Source organism: Peromyscus maniculatus, chromosome 6 (assembly GCF_049852395.1).
Source record: "Peromyscus maniculatus bairdii isolate BWxNUB_F1_BW_parent chromosome 6, HU_Pman_BW_mat_3.1, whole genome shotgun sequence".
Lineage (NCBI taxonomy): Eukaryota > Metazoa > Chordata > Mammalia > Rodentia > Cricetidae > Peromyscus > Peromyscus maniculatus.
In genome coordinates, this window is record NC_134857.1 from 83,203,010 (window position 1) to 83,227,506 (window position 24,497).

General features: G+C 41.7%; 1 protein-coding gene across 1 annotated transcript; it reads right to left on the minus strand.

Annotated features, from left to right (window-relative positions):
- Positions 1-163: 163 nt before the first annotated feature.
- Positions 164-24,356, minus strand: LOC102927127 (bile acid receptor-like). The gene is made up of 10 exons (XM_006980783.4): positions 24,213-24,356; positions 20,434-20,796; positions 15,819-15,959; positions 12,795-12,937; positions 12,601-12,705; positions 12,368-12,467; positions 11,366-11,479; positions 9,595-9,717; positions 8,809-8,922; positions 164-4,747 (listed from the first exon to the last, which is right to left on the minus strand). The coding sequence occupies exons 1-10, from the start codon at positions 24,274-24,276 to the stop codon at positions 4,500-4,502; spliced, it is 1,515 nt and encodes a 504-aa protein (XP_006980845.1). The 5' UTR covers positions 24,277-24,356; the 3' UTR covers positions 164-4,499.
- Positions 24,357-24,497: the final 141 nt, after the last annotated feature.

Below are 24,497 nucleotides of genomic sequence, written 5' to 3' on the forward strand. Positions count from 1 at the left end.
GAGGACACACCGGGGAGAGCTCCCGTGGTGCTCAGACAAGGGAGCCGAGGAGTTCACCGCCTGCGCGTGCCAACAGCCACACTGCCGTTACAATCATTTTAAAGGAGTCACTTCGGTGTTTGTTTTTTAAAAAAGGATTTATTACTCTGTGGTTTGTGTGTAAGAGTGTTTTGTGCGCGTGCATGTACGAACGTGTTCCACGTGTTCACCATGGGCGTGCGGCGTCCTGGGCGGCCCTAAGAGGGCGTAGGATCTCTTGGAACTGGAGTTACAGGTGGTTGTTAGCTGCCACGTGGGTGCTAGGAACCAAACATGGGTCCTTTCCTAGAGCAATAAATAAGTTGGGGGGGAGCGTAGGTAAGGGTTAGGCTTTACAAAGGAGGATCGTGAGGAAATTTTGAGCAGCAAGGCTGGCATGATCAGGTTGGGAAGAAAATTCAGGTCCATGGAGTGAAACAGTTTTGAGAGCTTGGACAAGATGTACGGAGCTGAATGATCACATGGTCGAATCGGTGTGTTTTAAGTAAAAGGGAGAGAAATCCACGGGGCAGGCTCGGATAGCATGATAAATCATTATTACAGTGCTGAGACGGACGCAGTGATCCAACTCTCCCGAGGGTACAGGTAGCCTTTCTCTTGGGCTGGCTCCACTTGATGCCTGCAGCTTTCCTCAGCAGATGCCTCACCGTCCTGACATCACCAACATGCTGGAGTCTCTGTAACTTGGGCTTCACCTTCACAGCTTCATACAGTGGCCTCTGAGGGCCTCCTTGCCGGTAATCAGACTCTACCACACATTGCCTGGCCTCAGTGGTCAGTACAAGTTTTCATGACCCCCACTCTTGGATCTAGCCTGACTGCAAAATCAGCACCGCTGGCCAAGGTCTGTTGCCATCTGGAGACATAGGCTGGGCCTTGGACCACAACTCCAACAGCCTTTATGCATCTTCAAAGCCAAACCTAAGGAAACACTTCTTTAGGAGAATGTTTTCAGGCAGGGACCCCTGCAGAGAACACCTTCAGATACATTCTCGGTTCACTCTCAACTTTCCAAATGAATTTGGGTTTTTTGCAAGCTAGAGCCTTTAATGAGTGAGTCATTATTCCCAAGGCACCTCTTCTACTGTCCCAATGAAAAGCAAAAGGCTTCTCCTAAACTGTGGTAATATTTTTAACAATTATACACTCCTGTCTGCAACTTTAAGCTTAATCAAGATCCTTTCCCTCACAACCTACACATTTTTCATATCTTTCTGCTCAATTGCTGAAAACATTGCTAAAAGCAGTAAGTAGTAACTATGCCACAGCCCAGTGCATACTATCTTGAAATAATTTCTACCAAACAAATTAGTTCATTTTTTTTTTTATTTAAACCTCAGTTTCTCAGGATATAGGAATAATGTGGCCAGATTTTTGCCAGAAAGTAACAGAAGTGGTCTCTAACCCAGTTTCTGATAAGAGTCTTTGTTTCCCTCTGAAACTTCCTGAGCCAGGACTTCACTGCCCACACTGTTGAAGCTGTGGTCTTTCACACTTCAGCGTTGCTTAGGGCAGTCTAGGGTTTCTGTAGCCAACAACTCCACGTTTCCAGATTCCTCCCACAAGCTCCTTGCAAAGGCCAACTAACCACAAGGTCAGATTTGTTGTAGATTTGTTGTTTGTTGTTTCTCAGAACCAGTTTTCATCTCTTGTTCTTGTGATAAAATAGCAATAGCACCTTTGGTTCACAGCCCTTCCTGGTGAGAAAGCCTGTGAGCAGGAACGTGAGGCAGTGGCTCCTGTGGGTCACATTGTAGCCACAATCTAAAGTCCCCGAGGCAACTTGATGGCTATTTTCAGTTACTTATTTGCTCTGTTTCTTTTCCTTTTTCCCTTCTTTCCTTCTCGCCTTCCTCTTTCCTAAATAGTCCCTTGCAATAGCAATGCATTCTGTAACTAATGTTCCTAGGGTTAAATGCTTCTTTTTATGTCCTACCCTACTATGTGTGTGCTGTAAATGTAAGCATGCTATTTAAACCCACAGGCTTGCATTTAGGAAACAGTTGAAGAGGATACCATTGTGCATCCACATAGAGACCATTTCATCTGCGTCTATTCTAAAAGGGAGAGAAATGAAGCTATCTAAAAACATTGCTTTCCAAAGCATTTCAGCTTTGCCTCCTCATTTTTACATTAATTTTGATAAATTCGCCAAGCCCGATGGTTTCATCAAAGAGCTAGAGCTCCCACTAGCATTTTTTCAGACTTCCCTTTAAAAATTCAGCTACTGAAGTCACGCTGCCCTGGGTACTCGGGGTATTTGTATGTATGACAGTACAGAGTATTCAAATGTGTTCCTTTATCTTCAGCTGATATTCTCTTTGGTGGAATAAATTTAGCAGTATAAATGAAAGGAAATCTTGAGTGAACGTGGATTATTGGCAGGAGTACAGCCATGTCAAGAACCAATGTCTCAGACCTATGATAATAGCAAAGCCTTCTTTTGGCCCATGTGTGGATATTGACCTATGATAATAGCAAAGCCTTCTTTTGGCCCATGTGTGGATATTGACCTTGTGTGTGAAAACTATCACTGGCAGCTTCCTCCTCCAGGATGACTACAACTTGAGATTGTCTGGCTACAGAGACCTTCAACCAAGACTAGCTAACCTGACTCCTTATTCGATGCACAATAAAGGTGCTAAGTTTCTCAGTTGTTGTAGAGTTGGTGCCCTCCGTCAGAGGCCCACTTGTGGTGGTTTGAATGAGCATGGCCCCAGCTCTCTCCTGTATTTGACTGCTTGGTCCCTACTTGGTAGACCATTTGAGGATTAGGTATGGCCTTGTTGGAGGGGGTGTGTCACTGGGGACGGGCTTTGAGATTTCCAAAGCCTATATCAGGTCCCGTCAGCCCCCCTCTTATCTCACCTCCCTCCAACTTGCAGATCAGTTACTGCTCCAGTGCCATGCCTACCTGCCTGGTGCCATGCTCCTTACCATGATGATCATGGACTCATTCTTTGAAATTGTAAGAAAGCCCCCAATTAAATGCTTTCTTAAGTTGCCTTGGTCATGATGTCTCTTCACAGCAATAGAAAAGTAACTTAGACACCAACCAATCCCAGCTTTTCTGTACTGTGTCTTTGTGTCTGTCACTTCTTCATTCACTCATCACCCCAGGCAGGCTTCCAGAACCAAGCCATGCAGGATACAGATGGGGTGAGATGGTTCTGGGATAAAGGCTCTTGTGTCTAAGCCTGACAGTCCATGGAACACACATAAAGGTGGAAGGAGAGAACACACTCCACAGAGCTGTCCTCTGATGTCCACAGATGTGTTTGGCATGTACATGTGCACGCACCCACGCGAGCACACACTTTTTTTTTAATTAAAAGAAGAAAGGGAAAAACAAATGTTGGCAAGAATTGTGAAGGGAAAGGAATCTTTATACACTGTTGGGAAGAAGCAGTCACTGTGGAAATCACTGTATCATTTCCTTCAAATCCAAATATAGACCTACTGTGTAATCCATCTGGGAATACACCTGAATCAAGAGCCACATAAAATCACAACACCTACAGTCATGTTTACTACAGCACTATTCACAGTGCCCAAGATAGGAAATCAAAGTAGGTGCCATCAACGGACGGATGGATAAATAAGATGTGATATACACAGATATACATGCACAATTCAGTCCTTCAGAGGAACAAAACTATGTCCTTTGCAGAAAAATAGATGGATGTCTTCATGTCAAGGGAAATAAACCAGACTCAGACTAGACTCAGGTGTTTTCTTGCATGTGTGAATGTACTGATTTAAGGCATGGAAGTAGACGGGGACCATCAGGAGAACAAGAAGGGCATCTGCAATGTGTGGGGAGTCCAGAGTGGGTGGTAAATAAAACTGAAATACCTTATGTACATGTATGAAATTTTCCTAATGAAACTCACTACTTTGTGTAATTAGCATACACTTATTAAAAAATGGAAAACAGATACAATTCGAAAAGGTCTTGTTCCTCTTTAATCACTCATGAAATGCTGTGACAAGAAGAGGTTTAAGCATCAGCTTCTTATTCCATCAGCGTGTCCTTAATCAGTGAGGCACACAAACTGTCTTATCCTAATACAACTAACCTTTGTTCACATTTACACATTAGATATTTTCAGCTAAGTGGAAAAAAAATTAGTTTCTTCAGGTAAGGACTCATGAAGAAACAATGACCACCAGTTCTTCTCTTTCTTCTTCTGAGATGAGGTCTTACTATATAGCCCAGGATGGCCTTGAACTCGGGATCTTATTGCCTCCATCTCCCAAGTACAAGGATTGTTCCACCCCATGGCTCCATTGAGAAGAATCCTAGGGTGTTCCTCTATTGAGAGTCGAAAATTCCACAAAATCTGATGAGGATGAGCCCTTCATTTCTCCATTTTATGGTGATGCATAATTACAGTTTTCAAATCAGTCATCCAATTGTGGTTTTGAAATTTTGAGACAAACCTCAACATACTACATTTTCAGTAAAGTGCGTACAAATTCCATTTTTCAGAGAATAACGGAACCAGTCTGGGGTCCTTTGTTTTCCAGGTGCTGAGGATTTCTGAGTACCTGTGACTCAGAGTCCGCAGTTCAGTAAGCCTTCCTATGAAGTGAGCAAAACGCTGTGGTTCTTCTGGATGGTATAGTTTCGAATATTTAAACAAAAGTTGTAGAACTGGTTCTTGTAAGTTTTCTACATGCTGCTTATTTTTAAGGCATGGACGATCTGAAAAAACATTTATCTTACGTTGATTTAAAGTGGTGGAAATAAGGAATTCATTTAAAATAATGCAGTTATTAAATAATACAAATCACAAGTACTTACAGAACCCTAATTCACATTAGATTTGCTAATTAAATTGTCTTTGTTCATAATTTTATTTAATCTTCACAATAGTCTATTGAGCTATTCTACTTTTATCACATTTTTCAGATTAGCTCCCTGAAATATAGGGAGTTAAGTAATTTCTATAGAGTCACATGGGAAGCAAAGGATCAGTAAGTAATGTTGGCAATATAACACTCATGAAGGGCTTGCCTGAAACTTTAAAATAGCAAGTAATGTCTCTACAGTCAACAGAAAGTAAGAGGCAAGACTTTTTGGGTTCCTACCATAAGATGTAAGCCAACCAGGAATTTCTGAAGGCTTAGACAGCCTTTGTTTATCCAGTCACTTTGCTGACTATAGAGCAATGAACTTCACAGGCAAAACTTTCTCCCTTTATTGTACTTATATTCTTAATATGGAGTGGGTGAGGAAGGAGAGAGAAACAAATCTTAAAAAGCAAAAACAGGCCGGAAAGTGGTGGCGCATGCCTTTAATCCCAGCACTCGGGAGGCAGAGGTAGGTGGATCTCTGTGAGTTAGAGACCAGCCTGGTCTACAAAAGTGAGTTCCAGGACAGCCAGGGCTGTTACACAGAGAACTCTGTCTTGAAAAACCAAATAAATAAATAAATAAATAGCAAAAATAGAGGGCTGAAGAGACCACTCAGCAGTTAAGAGCACTAACCATTCTTCCTGAATACTAGGGTTCAATTCTCACACCCACATAGTGGCTCACAACAATTTGTATCTCCAATTCTAGGAGATCTGACACCTTCTTCTGAACTCACAGGCACTGTACACATGGGGTATATATGCAGACAAGGGAGACACACAAATCAATAAAAATAAATGAATAAAAATATGTTTTAAAAAAGCAAAATAAAATAGTGATGTGCTTTAGAGAAAAATAAACAGGGAAACAGATAGGACTCTGGGGTAGAGGGATGGTGGCTATTTTGCAAAGACTAATTAGGGATATAACATCATTTAACAGAATTCCAAAATGATGGAGAAAAATCTAAATAAATAAAGTAACAAAATGGTGAAAGAACTTTATGAAAAATAGGAAGCCACCAATGGATACAAACAGAGGAATGACATGATCTGACTTAGATTTTCAGAGAATCCCTCTCAGCACTAACAGAGAGAAAGTCTACAGAGCATAGACTCAGAAAATCCAGTTAGATAAGTGGATTCAAGTATGCTGCTTGGGCTAGAAACAGTAAGAAGTAAGCCAGGCAGTGGTGGTGCACACCTTTAATCCCAGCATTGAGGATGAAGAGGCAGGTGGATCTCTGAGTTTGAGGCCAGCCTGGTTTACAAAGCAAGTTCCAGGATAGCCAGGGCTACACAGAGAAACACTTTCTCAAAAAAAAAAAAAAAAAGAGTAAGTGGTTAAGTGCTAGATAAATTTTAGGGTTGAGCCGACATATTTGGTGCATATGTGATATTAGTATAGAAGAAAGGAAAGAAATTAAGGATTTTTTTTTTAATTTTCACATGCAATTTGGAAGATTTAAGGTTTAGTACGGGTGGAGGGGAATATAAAAGGATGAGTTCAGCTTTGGGCATTTAAAATTTGATATACCTGCTCAACAGTCACATGGAAATCTTGAGGAGGCTATTTAATAAACTCCGGGGGAGCACACCAAGTTGGTAGATAATTTTGGGAGTATCGGATGCACACAGGCTTTTAATGACGAGAGAGAGGATGAAGTCATGAAGGAAGGGAGTGCAGAAGAAAACAGGGCCTTGTCACAGCCATCTGTAACCCAGTCCCAAGGGAGCTGACGTCCTGTGATCTCGGCAGCCCAAGGCACAGCTGCAGTGCACCAGAGGCAGGCAAAACATGTGCATAAAATAGAGGTAATTTAAAGGAAACAGTCTTAGAACAACGTAAACATTTACCATTGTGAAAGATGCAGAGGACAAAATAAAGGAGAAACTGCCAATGAACAGGGAAAAATCAAGAGAGGATGATGTTCCTGAGACTCATTGAAAGGAAAAAGCTCTCAAGGCCAAGGCCAGTGCGATGGGCACCAGGCCTAACTATCTGAGTTCAACCCCCAGGACTCACATGGGGGAAAGAGAGAACCAACTCCCACAGTCCTCTGACCTCCACATACATAACACATACACATATCTAAGTAAATAAATAAATATTTCGAAATTTCTAACAAAAGAAAAACACCTGTATGAGTTAGTGGGTGGGTGGCTTGGTTTGGAGTGGAATCTTCTTGAGAGTGTCATGTTTTTACAGATTTTTGCACAATTTTAGTTCTGTTTGTGGTGCTGAATATTTTTTTTTTTTTTTTTTTTTTTTTTTTTTTTTTTTTTTTTGGTTTTTCGAGACAGGGTTTCTCTGTGTAGCTTTGCGCCTTTCCTGGGACTCACTTGGTAGTCCAGGCTGGCCTCGAACTCACAGAGATCCACCTGGCTCTGCCTCCCGAGTGCTGGGATTAAAGGCGTGCGCCACCACCGCCCGGCGTGGTGCTGAATATTAACAAGGTTAAAGAAACGTTGATGGTTGGACTACAGTCTACAAGGAGAACCTAACATTTTCCACCTAACAGTGAGTGGGAATGCCGAGATTATGAAAGGGTCAGTTGTTGGGAATGAATATATCAGCCCTGAAAAGCGATGCTAAACAAGGATCGGCTGAAGGGAAGTGATAAAAGTAATGGGTTTTTTTTTTAATTATAAAACTTCAATTAAAAGTATCTTAATGCCAAATTTATAATCTAGGGGAGCCCATTGCCCCGCTGAATTCTTAAATGTAGAGAGCATGACATGTTCCTCTTTTTAAAAGACCCATGGAAAAGTGTAAAGGACGTTGGCCATGGACACCATTAGTCCCACTTCTGAGAGGCAGTGAAATCCTCACACAGCCAGCACACCAGAGCTCTAAGGTTACTGCACCATCCAGGATTTGTAGATTAATTCCTACACTGAACAGAAAGAAAGAAGACTTTTGTGGTCCAACGAGGGTGAACTTTTCCTAGGTAACACTCTTAGCTGGTTTTCCAAATACTCAAGTTCAGACGACAGCAAACACTGCTATCCCTCCAGCCCTCTAAATCCGTGCTGATTTTCCTCTACGCTTTTCATCCCACAGTTGCTTACAAAGCTTCTTGGAATGAAACATAATACTGGAAAGCGGACAATGAAATCCAGCTGCACTGGAGCCTACGTGATTGAACTTTCATTGATCATACCTAGTGAGCATTCATGGACGCTGATGCCACAGAGAGTTAGAATAAAACAGAACACAAATATGACCTGATCAATCAAGACGGGGCAGTGGTATCCTAGGAAAATTTCATTGGCTTGAAGCAGTGAGGCACCCATGCTAATCAACTGTCTCACTTTAACCTGGAGCCAGTATGTAATGCAGTCTACAGACATGTCAAGAAGATGATGAATTAACACAAAAAGCAGGAGGAGTCCTCCCCACACACCAGAGATCTTTACCAGGCTGCAAAACTCCACCCAAAGGCTCACGGGAAACAGGACGTCCCCTTGTTTTCTTTTAAGTTCTTATGAGTTTCTCTACCAAATATAGCAGATGGGTCAAGTAAGATGAGGAGTGAGAACTGGCCAGTAGAATCAGCCAAGATCCTGAAGCTATTGACAGGTTGTGGTGGACTGGAGAGGATGGAGTGAAATCTAACTATAGAGGATTCAAGAGTAAGAGGAGTAAAATGGAGATTAGAATATAGCTAACTCCCTAAAGAAACTCTCTCTATCAGGGACTTGGGAGAGTATATCCAACGGCAAGAAAGCATTTTTTAAGATGCAAGAAACTACAACACAGTGGTGAGCTTAACGGAATATTCATAGCGCAAACTGTGATGGAATGAGATTGGTACATTCGACCTCAGTTAACAGTTTAATAACCGAGAGCTTCAAGATTGCCCGTGCAGCAGATGTCACCCAGAGCCTTACTGCTGACAGTTTTTACCTGAGAAAAGCACTGTGATTGCTGTAAGCAGAGCATATTCGGTATCCGTTATATTAAGTTCACTCATTCTTCTGTAGAAGTAAGACAGTGAGGCGATAAATTCTTTAGTAATACCTGAGAAGATGAATATAAATAAGTGTATTTTCATCAGAATGTAGCACAGAAGCAAACACAGTGATCATTTTTTTTCCTCTCAAACTAGTATAAAAAAATGAAATTAGGGTGGCTCAAGATGGCTGACGAGGACAATTCACTTTGCTGTGCCCTTGAAGGCCATGCCTGAGCCTCAGTTGTGGGCTCATTAGGTGTGCTATTGATAAAGGGTTTCACCGCGTGAACCAAACAGGAGGCTGTGGGACTGAGAGCCTTCGGACGCCTCTCTCTGGGTGTTTCTGTATTATCTACAGTAAGGCTCACCCTTCCACCCATAAAAGTGGTTGATACTGTGACGTTGGCTGTATATGACATCAGAGTCCTGGGAGAGTTTGAAAACTACTCCCAAAGAATGATTCAGAGGCCCCAACTAGCTCCCCACCTAAATGGGGAAAGAATTGCAGTGATGTAGCCAAAAGAAAATGGTTACAAATAGAAGGCTCACTGGTGACCTGCCTGACCTTAACAAATGTCTCGGCTGTGTCTACAAATGCTTCCATGGAAGCACCCTTAGCAGAGAAACCTGTGAACTGTGAGCAAAGCCCACGGCACTCTCTTTGTAACAAAAGGGAAAGAAGGAGAGAAAGGGGAGCATGGCCACCCAGGGTGGTACTTTGTACCGCACAATGTTACCAGTTAGAGTAGCAGCAGGACTGCCTTCCTTGAAAGAGTTCTCCGAAGAATAAACATTGTCATCACTGCTCTGATGATGCACCCCCAGTGTCCGAGCTGAGGGCTTGGATGGCCTCATAGCACCTAGCAAAAGAGAAAAAAATATGAACTCTGATTTTTCCCCCTAATCATTATATGGATAGTAAACTCAATATCTTTTCAGAATCCAACATAACTATTATGTGAAAAACAATCCCCTAAAATAGTATCTTTATCATTGTTGTTACTGGAACATAAAACCAGATTAATAGCTCATACTTTGTAGAAAGAGTATATATAAGACCCTCCCAAATGAGTTTTCCATGATGCTGTAAAGAATGACTTCCTTAAACACACACCCCCTCCACGCATCACTCTAGTGCATCCCAGGCTGTGCAGACTCTTAAGCAAACACTGTTCAAGCAATCATAGACCAGGCCATCAAGGGCCTCCCTCTAGCAACCTTATGGTCTAGTGTATGCAGGGAAGAACAACCAACAAACAAGCAAACTTAAAAAGGTTAGTACGGTAGCGAGGGCAGTTAGTGAAGGCAGCTGGCGCTGCTGGGAAATGTTTTACTGTTTTTATTTGTGTCGTTTTGCTTCCTCCCACATCCCCAACCAACACAGAGCTTTACGGTTTGAGTTATCGCATGCACACACTAGAACAATGATGGGTTTCCTGCTCTATTCAAAGGATTGATTGATTCTTTTTTAAATATGTTTCTGTTTTTTACGGAAGTGAAGTACTGGACAGTAAGTTGGACACTAGCCTGACTAGCACCACCACCACCCCAAGCCATGGAGGTGTTCCACAAATAAGTAGGCTATAGCTGTGAGTTTCAAAGCAAGCATACAGCCTTTGCCCAGAGCTCCGCTGTCTTAGAGTCACCATCCCCTTAGCGTTTAAATAATGCCTGTCAAAGTCCCCCCTCGTTAGAAGAGCCTGGGTTAGGAGCACAGAAGCCCCCTCCCAAGCTGAGGAGTTGACAGCTGCTAGGGGAGCAAGGGTCCAGTTTCTTTCTTTAGAGGCCTGGTCCCTTGAAGCTGACAGCCTCTGGTGGATGAACCCACACCCATGTGCATATGAGTAGCACTAACTAGAGTCGCTGGGTTATTTTTAAGAAGAAGGGTGGAGGGAAGACATGAAGTCAGGAGAAAGATGTCGGGGATCCTGGGGGAGTTAGAGGAGGAAGAAGTGAGGTGAGTATGACCAAAATACTTTTTGTATACATGTATGAAATTCTCACAAGAATAAAAAAAATGCGATTTTAAAAAGAATGATTTTGTTGAGAGAAAATGCTAGGTGAATATATTAGAAACTATTTATAAACAGCTATCCTGAGACATTTGTTCCTACACTAACTGGTAAAATAAAACAAAAAATAAAAAGAGACTGATGAAGTCACTCAATTAGTAGAGTTCTTGCTTAACATACACAAGACCCTGGGTCCCATCCTCAGCACCACATAATTCAGGTGTAGAGGCATGCATCTGCAGTCTCCTTGGCTGGCGGGTGGGAGCAGGAGCATCAGAAGTTCAACATGCTCCTTAGCTACATAATGAGTTCTAGGATGCCTAGGCGACATGAGATTCTATTTCCAAAAAAAAAAAAAAAAAAAAAAAAAAAAAAAAAAAACACTGTTTAAAAATGCATGTGTGTACATGTGTGAATGTTTAATGTTCTATAATTTGTTGCTAAATTTAACGTGACTATGTTAAAGTTAAATGAAAAAATTTTTTTTTCTTTTTACTTCCAGAGGTTGATGCTTTCCCACTGTGAAGTTGGGCTACATGAAGAAACATCACTTCAGTTTTTGACTCCTTCTGTAATACAGTCTGATCCTCATTGGTTAAGTTTTCAAATCCTTAAAAAAAGATAAAGCATGAAGAAATGAGATAATCAAAAGATAATGTTCATAAGCTAAATGTTTAAAAAATATTTCTTTGCTTATCAACCCTGAATGTTTCTTGGGAATAATCATAGTATATAAATTCAAATCTGGATAAAATTACTGATTCTACATGGTAATACTTTAGAGCACTTTTATCAGAGCTAGATGACACTTTTCTTATAGCAGGAATAAATCAAACATAGTTGCTTTAGCCTTGAAGAATGTAATTTTACAGTGAGCTACTGTAGCTTAAAATATAAAATGAAACTGAGTTATATATAACAAAGTTTTAGTCAACTGTGGCTTGTTTTAGTATTATTCAGGAAGTTTTCTTTACTTCTTGTTTCATTTTTAAAAATTACATCATTTTACTGATTTTTTTGTAAATATCTAGGCTGTCACCCACCTGTTTAATTGAAGTAGATAAAATAAGGCTTTTGTTGTTGTTGTTGTTAGAAGTAGCATTACTGGAAAACTGAAGGTTTTCTATTGAACCCTGGGCCTCAGACACATTAGACAAGTGCTTTGCCATTGAGCTGTATATCCAGTCCCACATTAGAGGTTTTTGTTTCGCTATACTACCCCTTTGCCTTAAAAACAGAACTCAGGGCTGGAGAGATGGCTCAGCGGTTAAGAGCGTTTGTTGTTCCTGCATAGGACCTGGATTTGGTTCCCAGCACCCACATGGTGGCTCACAACCATCAGTAACTCCAGTTCCAGGGGATCCCACATTCTCTTCTGGCCTCCATGATATGGTATGTACATGGTATGAATATATGAATATATACTTGCAGGCAAAACATGCATAACACAAAAAAATAAAAATAAATTAATCTTAAAAATTATGAAACAGAATTTTACCTGGGAGTCCCTTGGTAAAACTCATCAGCCCATGTATGTGTAGGACTGCTCCCTCTGAGAGTCTCAGAAAACTTAGTTCAGGGTTGGAAAACTCCTGCAGCTAATCCATAAAAAGAAATAAAAATGATAAACAGTATTTTCTCTCAGATAATTACTGAAGTTTTAACCATTTTTGCTATCATTTCCTAATGACATTCGTTACAAGTTATTTCTTGTCAGTAACAGATACATACAAGTGTGCTTGTTTCCCCTAAAGGAATCATGAATTTTTGATAAGCAGTCACTATGGTACTCATAAGATGATGTTCCTCTTGGGTTAGCATCATGCTTTCCTGAACCTGTAAGGAAACAGGGGCATCTGTGATGTGTGCCTATTGTACACACTGTCAATAAAGAAACAGGAAAGTGTGTGGAAGAAAAGTCTTACCCCTCTTCCAGATCTGGTGGTGGATGATACAAGCTTGCTGTCTGCTCCTTCATCTTCCACTGGGAAGTCAGAGTGAAGAACCATCTTCTGGTTGAAGCTCCTGCGAAGTCTCTTTGACTTACACTGGACCTCTGTGAGCAAACCTGTGAGGTTATGAAATTCACACAACGTATTTTTGTCTCAGAAAATAACGCCATAGGATTTGATGGAAATGGTCTTAGATGAGTAGTTGATCCCAGACTTCTCTTGTGCATGTGTGCATCAACTAACTGTCCTGTTTTCCTTTCCCTTCAGAGCTATCTCATCTGCTTGAGATACAGTCATACCAGACAAAAACTGAGAGTTAATCTTTCACTTCCAAATTATGTTTAGATTTTTACATAAGAAATTTTACACATTAATTGCATCTTCAAGGTGAGATTGTCATTTTATAGAGTAGTAGAATTACCTTACCTATAACTTTTATCACTAGTTTTACATAAGAAAGACTCTCAGGATTTTCAAAAGAAGCTAAGACAATTTTTCCTATAAACCAGACAAAGCATTTAGTTATTTTCAAATGTGAATAATATTTATTTGAGGATTATTTTTGTTTGTTTTTAAATTTTTATTTTTAATTCCTTATATGAGTCTGTGTGTGGGTATGCACACATGAGTGCAGGTGCCCACAGATGAGAGAAGTATCACATCCCCTTGAGCTGGAATTATAGTTGGTTGTGAGCCACACAATGTGGGTGCTGGGACCTGAACTCAGGTCTTCTGTAAGTGCAGTGCATTCTCTTAATTGCTGAACTGTTTCTCCATCCTTGGGATTATTATTTTTATAGAATGTTTAATCTTCCATTGATGCCTTTACTGGACCAGCAACAGCTACCATAAATCACAACTAAAATTATGTAAGTATTAATATACGTGTCATTTTCATAAGTATTTAAAACATACCTATTAAATAAAAATGAATGAGGAATTGAAGTACAGAACAAAACAAAAACCTTAAAATCCTTCTATATTGTTTTATTACTTGTCAGAGAACAAGAATACCCCCAAAAAAGCCGGGCAGTGGTGGCGCACATCTTTAATCCCAGCACTACAGAGGCAGAGCCAGGTGGATCTCTGTGAGTCTGAGGCCAGTCTGGTCTACAGAGTGAGTTCCAGGACAGGCACCAAAACTACACAGAGAAACCTTGCCCCCCCCCCAAAAAAAAGAATACCCAAAAATATGAAACCATTTTAAATGTATCAAGTGTTTGACATGATAGTACACACTGTAAGCCCAACCACTCAAGAGACTATAACAAGAGGACTGCATGTTGAATGCCAGCCTTGAAAAATTGGACAGACCCTGTCTTCAATTTTTCCAAGTAGAAAAGGAGTCTATGGGTGTAGATTAGTGGTAGATTGTCAAGCCTGTGGGAAACCTGAGCTCAACCCTCAATACCATAAAAAGGAAAAATGAGGAGGAGGAGGAGGGAGGAGGAGGGAAAGGATAAGGAAGGGGAAAGGAGGAGAATGAAGGGTAAAGAGGAAAAAGAGGACGAAGGAGAGAAGGGGGAGGAAGAGTAGAAGAGATGCCCAAAGTCCCAAACACAGACAGTATTAGAACAACTGGGTAAATTAGTATGAAGAGCTACAGCAATGGGGTCAGGGTATGGATGAATGGAAATAACACGTGAATAAGGCGTATGCTCTCCAATCACGATAATCATACTCAGCCACTCTCTTTTGCTTCCTCTTGCCATAATTCTTTAAGTTAAAGCGAAAGATGGTCCATTTTATTTACAGATTCCCTCAGATGACTCTGGGTTCCTTTTCACATACATTTCCTGACACAGGTTAAAAGGCAACTTTTGGGCCAGGTGCAGTGGCATAGATTTTTAATTCCAGAACTTGGAGGGCAGAGGCAGGAATCTCTAGGAGTTTGAGGCCAGCCTGGCATACTTACCAAGTTCCAGGCCAGCTACATAATGAGATCTTGACTATAAATTAAATTAATAAAAGACAACCTTTTCAAGGGTTTCTTTGTACTGAATTGTGTTTCCAAAACCTCATATGTTAAGGTGCTACCCTCTAATGTGATGGTATTTGGAGACAGGTCCCGATACCCATGTGTTAACTATTAGTGGACTGTGCATACCTGGATATCAGGTAGACTTTTGAGAACTACTAACTTTAAATTTTGCACTTTTTCCATTAAGTATATAATTTTAGGTTAAGTGACATAAAAATACAAGATCTTTTAAATTATTATTTAGATTTATTTTATGTGTGTGTTTGGCTTGAATATATGTATGCACACTACATGCATGCCTGGGGCCTGCAGAGGTCAGAAGAGGGCATTGGATCCTCTGTAATTGGAGTTATGGATGATTGTGAGCTGCCATGCAGATGCTAGGAACTGGGCCCTCTGCAAGAGCAACAAGTGCCTTTAACTGCTGAGCTAACTCTCCATCCCCAAAAGAACTTCTAATTAAGATGAAACTATGACTGATTCCAAAATTGAGCAATATAGTACAGAGCAAAGTTTATTATTATATATATGATACCATTCATAGTTTGCAATCTATGTACATAAGTATGTGGTGTGCATGTGTCCATATATAAACAAATATGATAATGTTCAAAATAACTCTTGAAGAATGCTTTACATTCTCAATAAGGTTGGAATTTTTTGTTTGTTTGTTTGTTTGTTTTTGCCTTGTTTTGTTTTGTTTTTCAGGACAGGGTTTCTCTGTTTAACAGCCCTGGCTGTCCTAGAACTCCCTCTGTAGATCAGGCTGACCTCGAACTCACAGAGATCCACCTGCCTCTGCCTCCCGAGTGCTGGGATTAAAGGCCTATGCCACCACTGCCTGGCTATTTTATTATTTTTAAATTCAATGTTATTGTACAGCGGAAAGCGTGAAAACAGTCCCCCCACTAATACAAATAATGCAGATGAGTTTCCCACATTTGTGGAAATCCTAGGGGTCAGCATATCCCAGTGCAATGAATACAAATCTAAGTCACAGCCACAAGGGCACTTACATTCTGCCAGCATCCCCACGGCCTTACACTTCTTCAGTCTGCACTCTTGGCATTTTCTGCGCATGTACATATCCATTTCACAGTGGCCACCATTCTTGCAACTGTAAACCGCATTTTTGGTGATGCTTCGTCGGAAAAAACCTAACAACAGAAGTTTTCAAAGTTTAATATTGATACTTTTAGTTACTTCTCATTTTATTAACATTTTACCTTTATAGTAAAGTAATCAAGTTAACAAGATTATTTCAATAAAATTAGGGGGGTTTTTTCTCCCAATAATTTTTTTTTTTTTTTTTTTTTTTGGTTTTTCGAGACAAGGTTTCTCTGTGTAGTTTTGGTGCCTGTCCTGGAACTCACTCTGTAGACCAGGCTGGCCTTGAACTCACAGAGATCCCCCTGGCTCTGCCTCCCGAGTGCTGGGATTAAAGGTGTGCCCCACCACTGCTCCACCACCGCCTGACCTCCCAATAAATTTTTAAATATACATTTATCTGGCAAGTTATCTAATTCTTTCCAATTGGTATACTCAACCCATCCTGAGGTTGTCTCTTACATTATAACATCTGGAGACTGAACTAAATACCCTTACCACATTAAGACGACTCTGTCCTACTACAGGGAAATTACCTATAAGAATTTTTTTTTTTTTTTTTTTTTTTTTTTTTTTTTTTTTTGGTTTTTCAAGACAGAGTTTCTCTGTGTAGCTTTGTGTCTTTCCTGGAACTCACTTGGTAGCCCAGGCTGGCCTCGAACTCACAGAGATCCGCCTGGCTCTGCCTCCCGAGTGCTGGGATTAAAGGCGTGCGCCATCACCGCCCAGCCCTATAAGAATTTTTAAAACTACATTTTCCAGAATATCAAGATCCCACAAAGCATCGCTCAAGGTTCCTTTGAGAGAATACATAGTCACCTAAAACAAAAAATGTCAGAAAAGCCTCTCTTTTCTAAGATCCTACATTTTTATGCCAGCCCACAAAGGCAGGGGTGCCCTCCAGACTGCCCTTCCCCTTCTGTAACATTCCCCTCCTCCCCTTCCTCCTTCCCTCTTTCTTCTATGCAGTAATCCCTGCCATTTCCTGCTGGCTCCAGGGAGATCGCCATGCTTAGTCAATGCCCCTTTTAAAACTTGAGAGATGGAGTCTCATGATTTCAATTCCACAAGGAAAGTAAAAAGCTCAGCTTTGGTTTTCAAAACTGTGCCTCCTTCTTCAGCTCAGTTTCCACAGTGAGATGCTGATTCCCAAAGCAAGCCATCCCTTGCCCAGTTACTGTACTCAAGATGCTGTTACACCGCTTCCCGTAGTCTCCATTTGGCTATTCTTTGCAAGTGTTGAGTTGCAAGATGTGGAGGTAAAATTTTACCCTGAACAAACATGTTTATTTATGTTATATTGGCTCTGTTTTCTGTTGTTTGGGTTGTTTTGTTCCTGAGGGTGCTATGATCAAATCCAGAACTAGGTGCTACGTGCTCTACTGCCCACCTCCCTTTCCATCCCTACATTTATTGACTGATGAAGTGCTGGCCTGCTTCACAGCTGTTAGAATCAACAACTCTTTCACTCTTTACAAACCCTGGCCTTCGCTCCCAGACTTTCAATTTGTTCTCTGCTGTGGATATCGCTCTATATAAATAAAACATTGATGGCCAGTGACCAGACAGGAAGTATAGGCGGGACAAGGAGAGAGGAGAATTGGGGAAACAGGAAAAAGGAGGGGGAGACACTGCAGCCACTGCCAGGACAAGCAGCATGTAAAGACGCCGGTAAACCACCAGCCACATGGCAAGGTATAGATTTATAGAAATGGGTTAATTTAAGATGTATGAACAGTTAGCAAGAAGCCTGCCATGGCCATACAGTTTATAAGTAATATAAGCGTCTGAGTGATTATTTTATACGTGGATTGTGGGACTGCGGGGCTTGGTGGAACCTGGAGAGAAGCTCTCCAGCAACAGTTCTCTTTCTTTATGAAGCATTTTTAAAAATCTTTTGATGCCGGGCGGTGGTGGCGCACGCCTTTAATCCCAGCACTCGGGAGGCAGAGCCAGGTGGATCTCTGTGAGTTCGATGCCAGCCTGGGCTACCAAGTGAGTCCCAGGAAAGGCGCAAAGCTACACAGAGAAACCCTGTCTCGAAAAACCAAAAAAAAAAAAAAAAATCTTTTGACATAGAATCAGAGAAGTCACTTCTTTCAGAATTTCACCAAGTGAGTAGATTATTTCAACCACATAAAAAGATGTCATGGTTGACATTTTGATCTTAATAAAATGTCATGTTTTGTTCCAGCATCAACTTCTTCTAGGAATAAGGAAAACCTTTGCTTATATGTGTTGAGTTTTATATTGAAATGTGAAAGTCCTCATCAAAAATGAGGAGACAGACCCGGTAGTGAAGGCCCTTAATATCAGCGTTTCAGAGATAGAGGCAGGTGGATGTCTGAGAGTTCAAGGACAGCCTGGTCTTTACAGTGAGTTCCAGGACAGTCAGGGCTGCATGGAGAGAACTTGTCTCAAAAAAGGAGAAGGAGAAGAAGACTGAGGAGGAGAAAAGAAATTAACCCTAGGATCTGAATGGTACATGCCTTTAATTTCAGCTCTTAGAAGGCAGAAGAAAGCAGATCTCTGGGGTTCAAGGCCAACCTGGTCTACATAGTGAGTTCTAGGCCCCCCCAGGCTACACACTGAGACTTTGTTTCAAAAAATCAGAAAAAGAAGGAAGGAAGGAAGGAAGGAAGGAAGGAAGGAAGGAAGGAAGGAAGGAAGGGAGGGGAGGGGAGGGGAGGGGAAGGGGAGGGAGGGGGGAAGGAAAAGAAGAGAAGAAGGAAGGAAGAGGAGGAAGGAAAGAAGGAAAGAAACTAACCTTAAACTTAACATCTTATTCTCCTGCCTTTGATATACGGATTGATCCCTTTAAACTTGCTCCTCCCTGTAGCTAGTGTTTTCCTGCCTTGCCCACAGTCAGGACAAATCTCTGTCACCTGCCAGTCCCACAGCTGCTCAGAACCAACCAAGTAAACACAGAGACTTATATTGCTTACAAACTGTATGGCCATGGCAGGCTTCTTGCTAACTGTTCTTAGAGCTTAAACTAATCCATTTCTATAAATCTATGCCTTGCCACGTGGCTTGTGGCTTACCAGAGTCTTCACATGGTGCTTGTCATGGCGGCAGCTGGCAGTGACAAAGATTTGTCCTGACTGTGGGCAAGGCAGGAAAACTCTAGCAACAAATGGCGCCCAACGTGGGGCAAGAGTTTCCACTTAAAACCTGAGTAAAAAGATTCTAAAACGGAGCTAAAAACAGTTCCTAGTGTCTCTTTCAAGCTGATGGCAGCCTGCATGTTTGAGCTACTATGTCGGGTTCCTGGCATGTGCGCTCCACCTGCAGTATGGCGGGAATGAGGCCTCTGCAAGTGGCACATTAAGCTGCATGGTGGATTTAGCCTTTGCTAGTACGAAACAAAAAAGAGGTTTCTGGGCTACACGCTGCTTAAATAAAAGCATAGACCCACAATGGCTTCCAGAGCTGGTGGAAAACCATGTTGGGAAGCTGAAGTGGGCGGAGCCAGCAGCCACAGCGCTGGCTCAGGCTTAAAAGGCTGTAGTTTAAAGCAATAGGCTCAAGGTAATATAAAAAATAAGCCACATAAAGATGGCTATCACACAGAGAATCTGGATTATATTCTCTTTTTTTTTTTTTTTTTTTTTTTTTTTTTTTTTGGTTTTTTGAGACAGGGTTTCTCTGTGTAGCTTTGCGCCTTTCCTGGAACTCACTTGGTAGCCTAGGCTGGCCTCGAACTCACAGAGATCTGCCTGGCTCTGCCTCCCGAGTGCTGGGATTAAAGGTGTGCGCCACCACCGCCCGGCATATTCTCTTTGATATTCGTAACTGAAGAAAAACATTTGATTGCAAAAGCTGTTGAGTTATGCCAAAATGTATATTTTAAAGGTACCTTGACTTCAAAATTTGGATATAAGGATATGTTGCTTTGGAAAAGAGGCTCTGCTTTTGTTTCTACAGAAAGCTAGAGGCTATGGATTTGTTCCAGATTAAGATACATCAGGTTTGACCAGCCAAGACCACTTGAAAGGTCTCTGATGACACCATGGCCCAGATGATCCAATATCCAGAATCGTTTCAAGGCAACTGGCTCAGATGATACAGCCTCCATGCCCCATAGGATACAGTGCCCCCCTCCAGCAGGAAGTAGTAAGAGAAGCTATGCCCAAATTCCCAAATATACCAAGCTGGCTTTGGAGATGTGTAAAAGTTAAAACCTTCCTTTTTGAAAAAAAAAAATGGTCAGTGGCTAGGCAGGAATTATAGGCTGGACTAACAGAGAGGAGCAAAGAAGGAACAGGAAGGCAGAAGGAGTCACTGCCAGCCGCTGCCAATCAGTGTTTTATTTATTGACCAATTAGAGCAACAGATTTGACATACAGACCACCCCACAGCACCTCCCTGGTTTTGTTTCTCACATTTTACACTTGATCTGAGCCTAAGGGCGGAGAAGTGATGTGTTCCTCGAGTTTTATAAGGTGTGTGTGTGTGTGTGTGTGTGTGTGTGTGTGTGTGTGTGTGTGTATGCTGTCCCTTTTGTTACGACTTAGCCCTTACCTTTGCAGCCTTCACAGGTAAGTGCATTGTAGTGATATCCTGACGCCTTATCACCACAGACCACGCAGAGCTCATCTTGTCCCTTCCAGCGTAAAGAACAAGTTGGTGGGGACCTTTGCATCCCAGGGAATCCATCTTCATCATCCTGAACAACCATGTAAGTGGACTGACTGGATTCCCGAGCATCAAGTCCACACCATCCGCCACCACCATACTGTGGATCCAAGCCATAGGTGTGGAAATGGCTTTGTAAAGATGGGGACTGTAAAGCTGGAGGGAACTGAGCAGTGGAATACCGACAATAGGGTGGGTCTTGGAAATCGGTGTCACACAGCTGATAATGGATTTGTTCTGGCAAAATATCTAGTTTTATTAACACAAAAAAAAATAATAAATCAGAAAAAGTCAAATGTTCATAATTGTTCTCAAACTTCAAAATGTTTTATGCTCAACAGAAAGTTAGTTCAACACTACATCTTAGTACTTGCTGTCCAGCATAATAGGAACACAGTAAATGGAACTACAATACCTAATAAATGCTATCATCCCGGAAGTGTACAGAGGAGGACCAGGAGCCAGAAGGAAGGGTATTAGTTGCTAGTGGTGCATACACTAATCTAGTCTCTCTCCTTAAGGAAAAGGGAATATTTCCCAGATTTTTAATTGAGTTTTTCCCCTACCTTTTGCATTTCCTTTGTAACAGTTACTGTCACAACACATAGATGGGAAGTCTGTCCCTCTTGGAAACAAGTCTTCTAGAAAACAAAGCCTTCAGCAGAGAAGGCTGCAGGCACCGTAAGAATACATTCAGCATCCCACACACAGGCCCAGAGGCAGGCTGACCACAGGCACACCTCAGAAGCCCTGTGTTAACTAGGCTGTTGCCTGGGCTTCCTGTCTAGAAACGTTGTTGGACTTTGCAAACTCCTGCCTACCCAAGCCACACAGAACAGCGCCTCGTGGCCTGGTTTGGCAATGTCAACTTTGGACCCACTTCCTGGCGGCACAATACCTCCCTCTCCCAACTCCCCAGTAAGGGACCTTAAAAGAACACCTTACATAATAAGACCTTGTCTCCAAAAAAAATTTTTTTTTTTTTTTTTGGTTTTTCGAGACAGGGTTTCTCTGTGTAGCTTTGCGCCTTCCTGGAGCTTGCTCTGTAGACCAGGCTGGCCTCGAACTCACAAAGATCCGCCTGCCTCTGCCTCCCAAGTGCTGGGATTAAAGGTGTGTGCCACCACCGCAAAAACAAAAGAATGTTCTCTGTGCTCTTTAAGCCTGCTGAACTTCGTTTCAGACCCTATCAGGCAGTCAGCTCTAAAACACCTTCTATCTGAAGAACAATCGAATGCTATGCACTGATTGAACCACACCTGTCTCTAACCTTGTTATAACTGTTTTTAGTACAATCAGGCCACAAACAAGATAAACTAACAAATTAACTCACCCCAAAATAGGGGGAAAAAACACACGAACTTCCAATAAAACAAGACACCAGCAAACAACCTTCTGTTTGACCTTCTCACTTAATGTATCTCAGCACTCTCTCTCTCTCTTTTTTTTTTTTCCCAGAGCTGAGGACTGAACCAAGGGCCTGGCACTTGCTAGGCAAGCACTCTACCACTGAGCTAAATCTCCAACCCCTCGGCACTCTCTTTTAGCGCGTGTAGCCTGGTGTAAGTTATAGCTTCTTTCTCATTTGGTTCTGTATATAGAGATGCATTTATCTACCTTGAAGAGTTACTGTAAAAATAAAATGAAATGTGATAGTTAAAGCGCATAGTAACGGGGCTGGGGAGGTGGCTCAGTAGGTGTGCACTGCACGGCATGAAGAGCTGGTGGGTCTCAGAACCCACACACAGCTGGACTAGAGATGCGCCTCTGTAGTCCTAGCACGACTTTAGCAAGACGAGAGATGGACAGAGAATGGCAACAGCCAAAAAGAGACCCTATCTCAAAGAAGATGGAAAGTGAGGAACGACACCCAAAGTTGGCCTCTGACCTCTGTATTCATGCTGTAGCATGAATATATCTGTGTGCATGCATGTCCTTGAGCATGCACACACTCGACTTTGTAAAAGCACATTCTAGGCTCTGTCCATAAAAACACTAGCCACACAAGCCAGAGGACCTCAGTTCAATACCCAGAGCCCACCTGCAATGGTATGTATTTGTAATCTCAGCACCCCAGAAAGAGGCGTGAGTCATAGAATTCCCAGAATCTCAGAGGGCAAGTAGTCTAGAGTACAAAGCTTGACAGAGAAAACAAATAAAAATTTTAAAATACATATGAACTATAAGATGGCACGTGATATATTATTGTCATGATCATCAGAATTTCCAAGAGCCAACTTACTTCCTGCTTTCAGGAAAGTGAAATTATTTGACTTAATTCAAATTATTAGCTCCGAAAGAACCCCGCAATGCTTGGTTACTTTAGGTCTGTAGCTGGTCACTGTGCTTCTCCTGGTGCTGAGTCATCGATGATTAGAGCTAAACTGACCTTCAGAATTCTACCATCAAGATCAGTGAGCAGGATAACTTCTATTCACATAAAATCATTCACACAAGTCATTTACAACACCAGTGCTGTGTTGAATACTACCAAATAGCCTGATACAAGAAAAATGTTCCTGGGGATACAGTTCAGTAGTAAAGCGCTCCCATAGCATACCAAGACCTGGGTTCAGTCTTCGGCACCACAAACAAACCAGGAAAAGGAAAAGAATCAGTAAAACAGTTACCTATTTTTTTTTTAAGAGAAGAAAAGGGCCATTACTGCTGATTGTCCAAAGCAAATAATTAGCTCTTTCTCACCCCGTGGAAATAAGAGTTTCAGTTCCTTTTTAAGCTGTGTGTAAGATTACGTCTATATCATGGCCTTAGTCTGTACGTAGAACATTTCTGGTGTCACTTGTATTCTTTTTTCATTTCCTTCTGTTTTACAAGATTCATATTAAAATTAAATTTTCAAGCATAGCTAGGTGTCAGGGAGAATCCAGGGTTCAGTTCCCAGCACCCACATGGCGGCTCACAACTACCTGTAACTCCAGCTCTGGGAGACCTGACACCCTCTTCTCACCTTCCCAGGCACCTGCACTTACATGGTACACAAAAGCCTCACGCAATCACACACAGAAGTACACATAAAATAGAGAATAAGTAAATAAATCTTTACAATTTTTTCAAGGACTGGAGAGGCTGTTGAGCCCTTAAGAATGGGTTCTGCTCTTACATAGGACCTGGGATTCAGTTCCCAGCACCCACATGGCAGCTCAAAAACACTGTAACTCCAGTTCCAAGCAGATCCAATGCCTCTGGCTCCTGCACTCACATGCAAATAACCACACACACACACACACAATTAAAAACAACACAAATAAATCTTTTAAAACAATTTATCAAGCGTGACTACTGTAAGTCTTATACACAATTTAACACAAAAGCTTGCCTCTGTTTCTCCTTAAAACTAACTTCAAATTTTTGCAAGTTAATTTTCTTAATTGAATACATGTTTCTGGGTTTACTTATTTTGTGTGTGAGAGAATTTTGCATTCATTTATGTCTGTGCACTTCTTGTGTACCTGGTTCCTCAGGAGGCCAGAAAAGGGAATTGGAGTCTCTGGAACTGGGACAGATGGTTGTGAGACGGCGTATGGATGTTGGGAATCAAACCCTGGTCTAAGTGCTTCTCTGCTTAGCATAGCTGCTGTGCCGTCTCTCCAGCCACACAGAAAACAATTTTATTGACAGTTGTACTGCAGTTTTGTATTACATACCGTAATACTGCGTGGGCTCAGCAAAACAACACCCATCAGATGCAGTGACGTAGGTATTGGCCATTCTCTAGTCCAGTTTCCAGTTTTGTCTGTTTCAGCAGGGTCATACACTTTCAGAGCAAACCCTGAGATGGGCAAGAATCGCAACAGATCACTTACGATTTTATTAAATTACAATATAAAGCCAGGTGTGGTGGTACATGCCTGTAATTCCAACACTCTAGAGACTGAGGCAGGGCAATCTTCACTGTAAACAACCAGGACTACTTAGTAAGTTCAAGACCA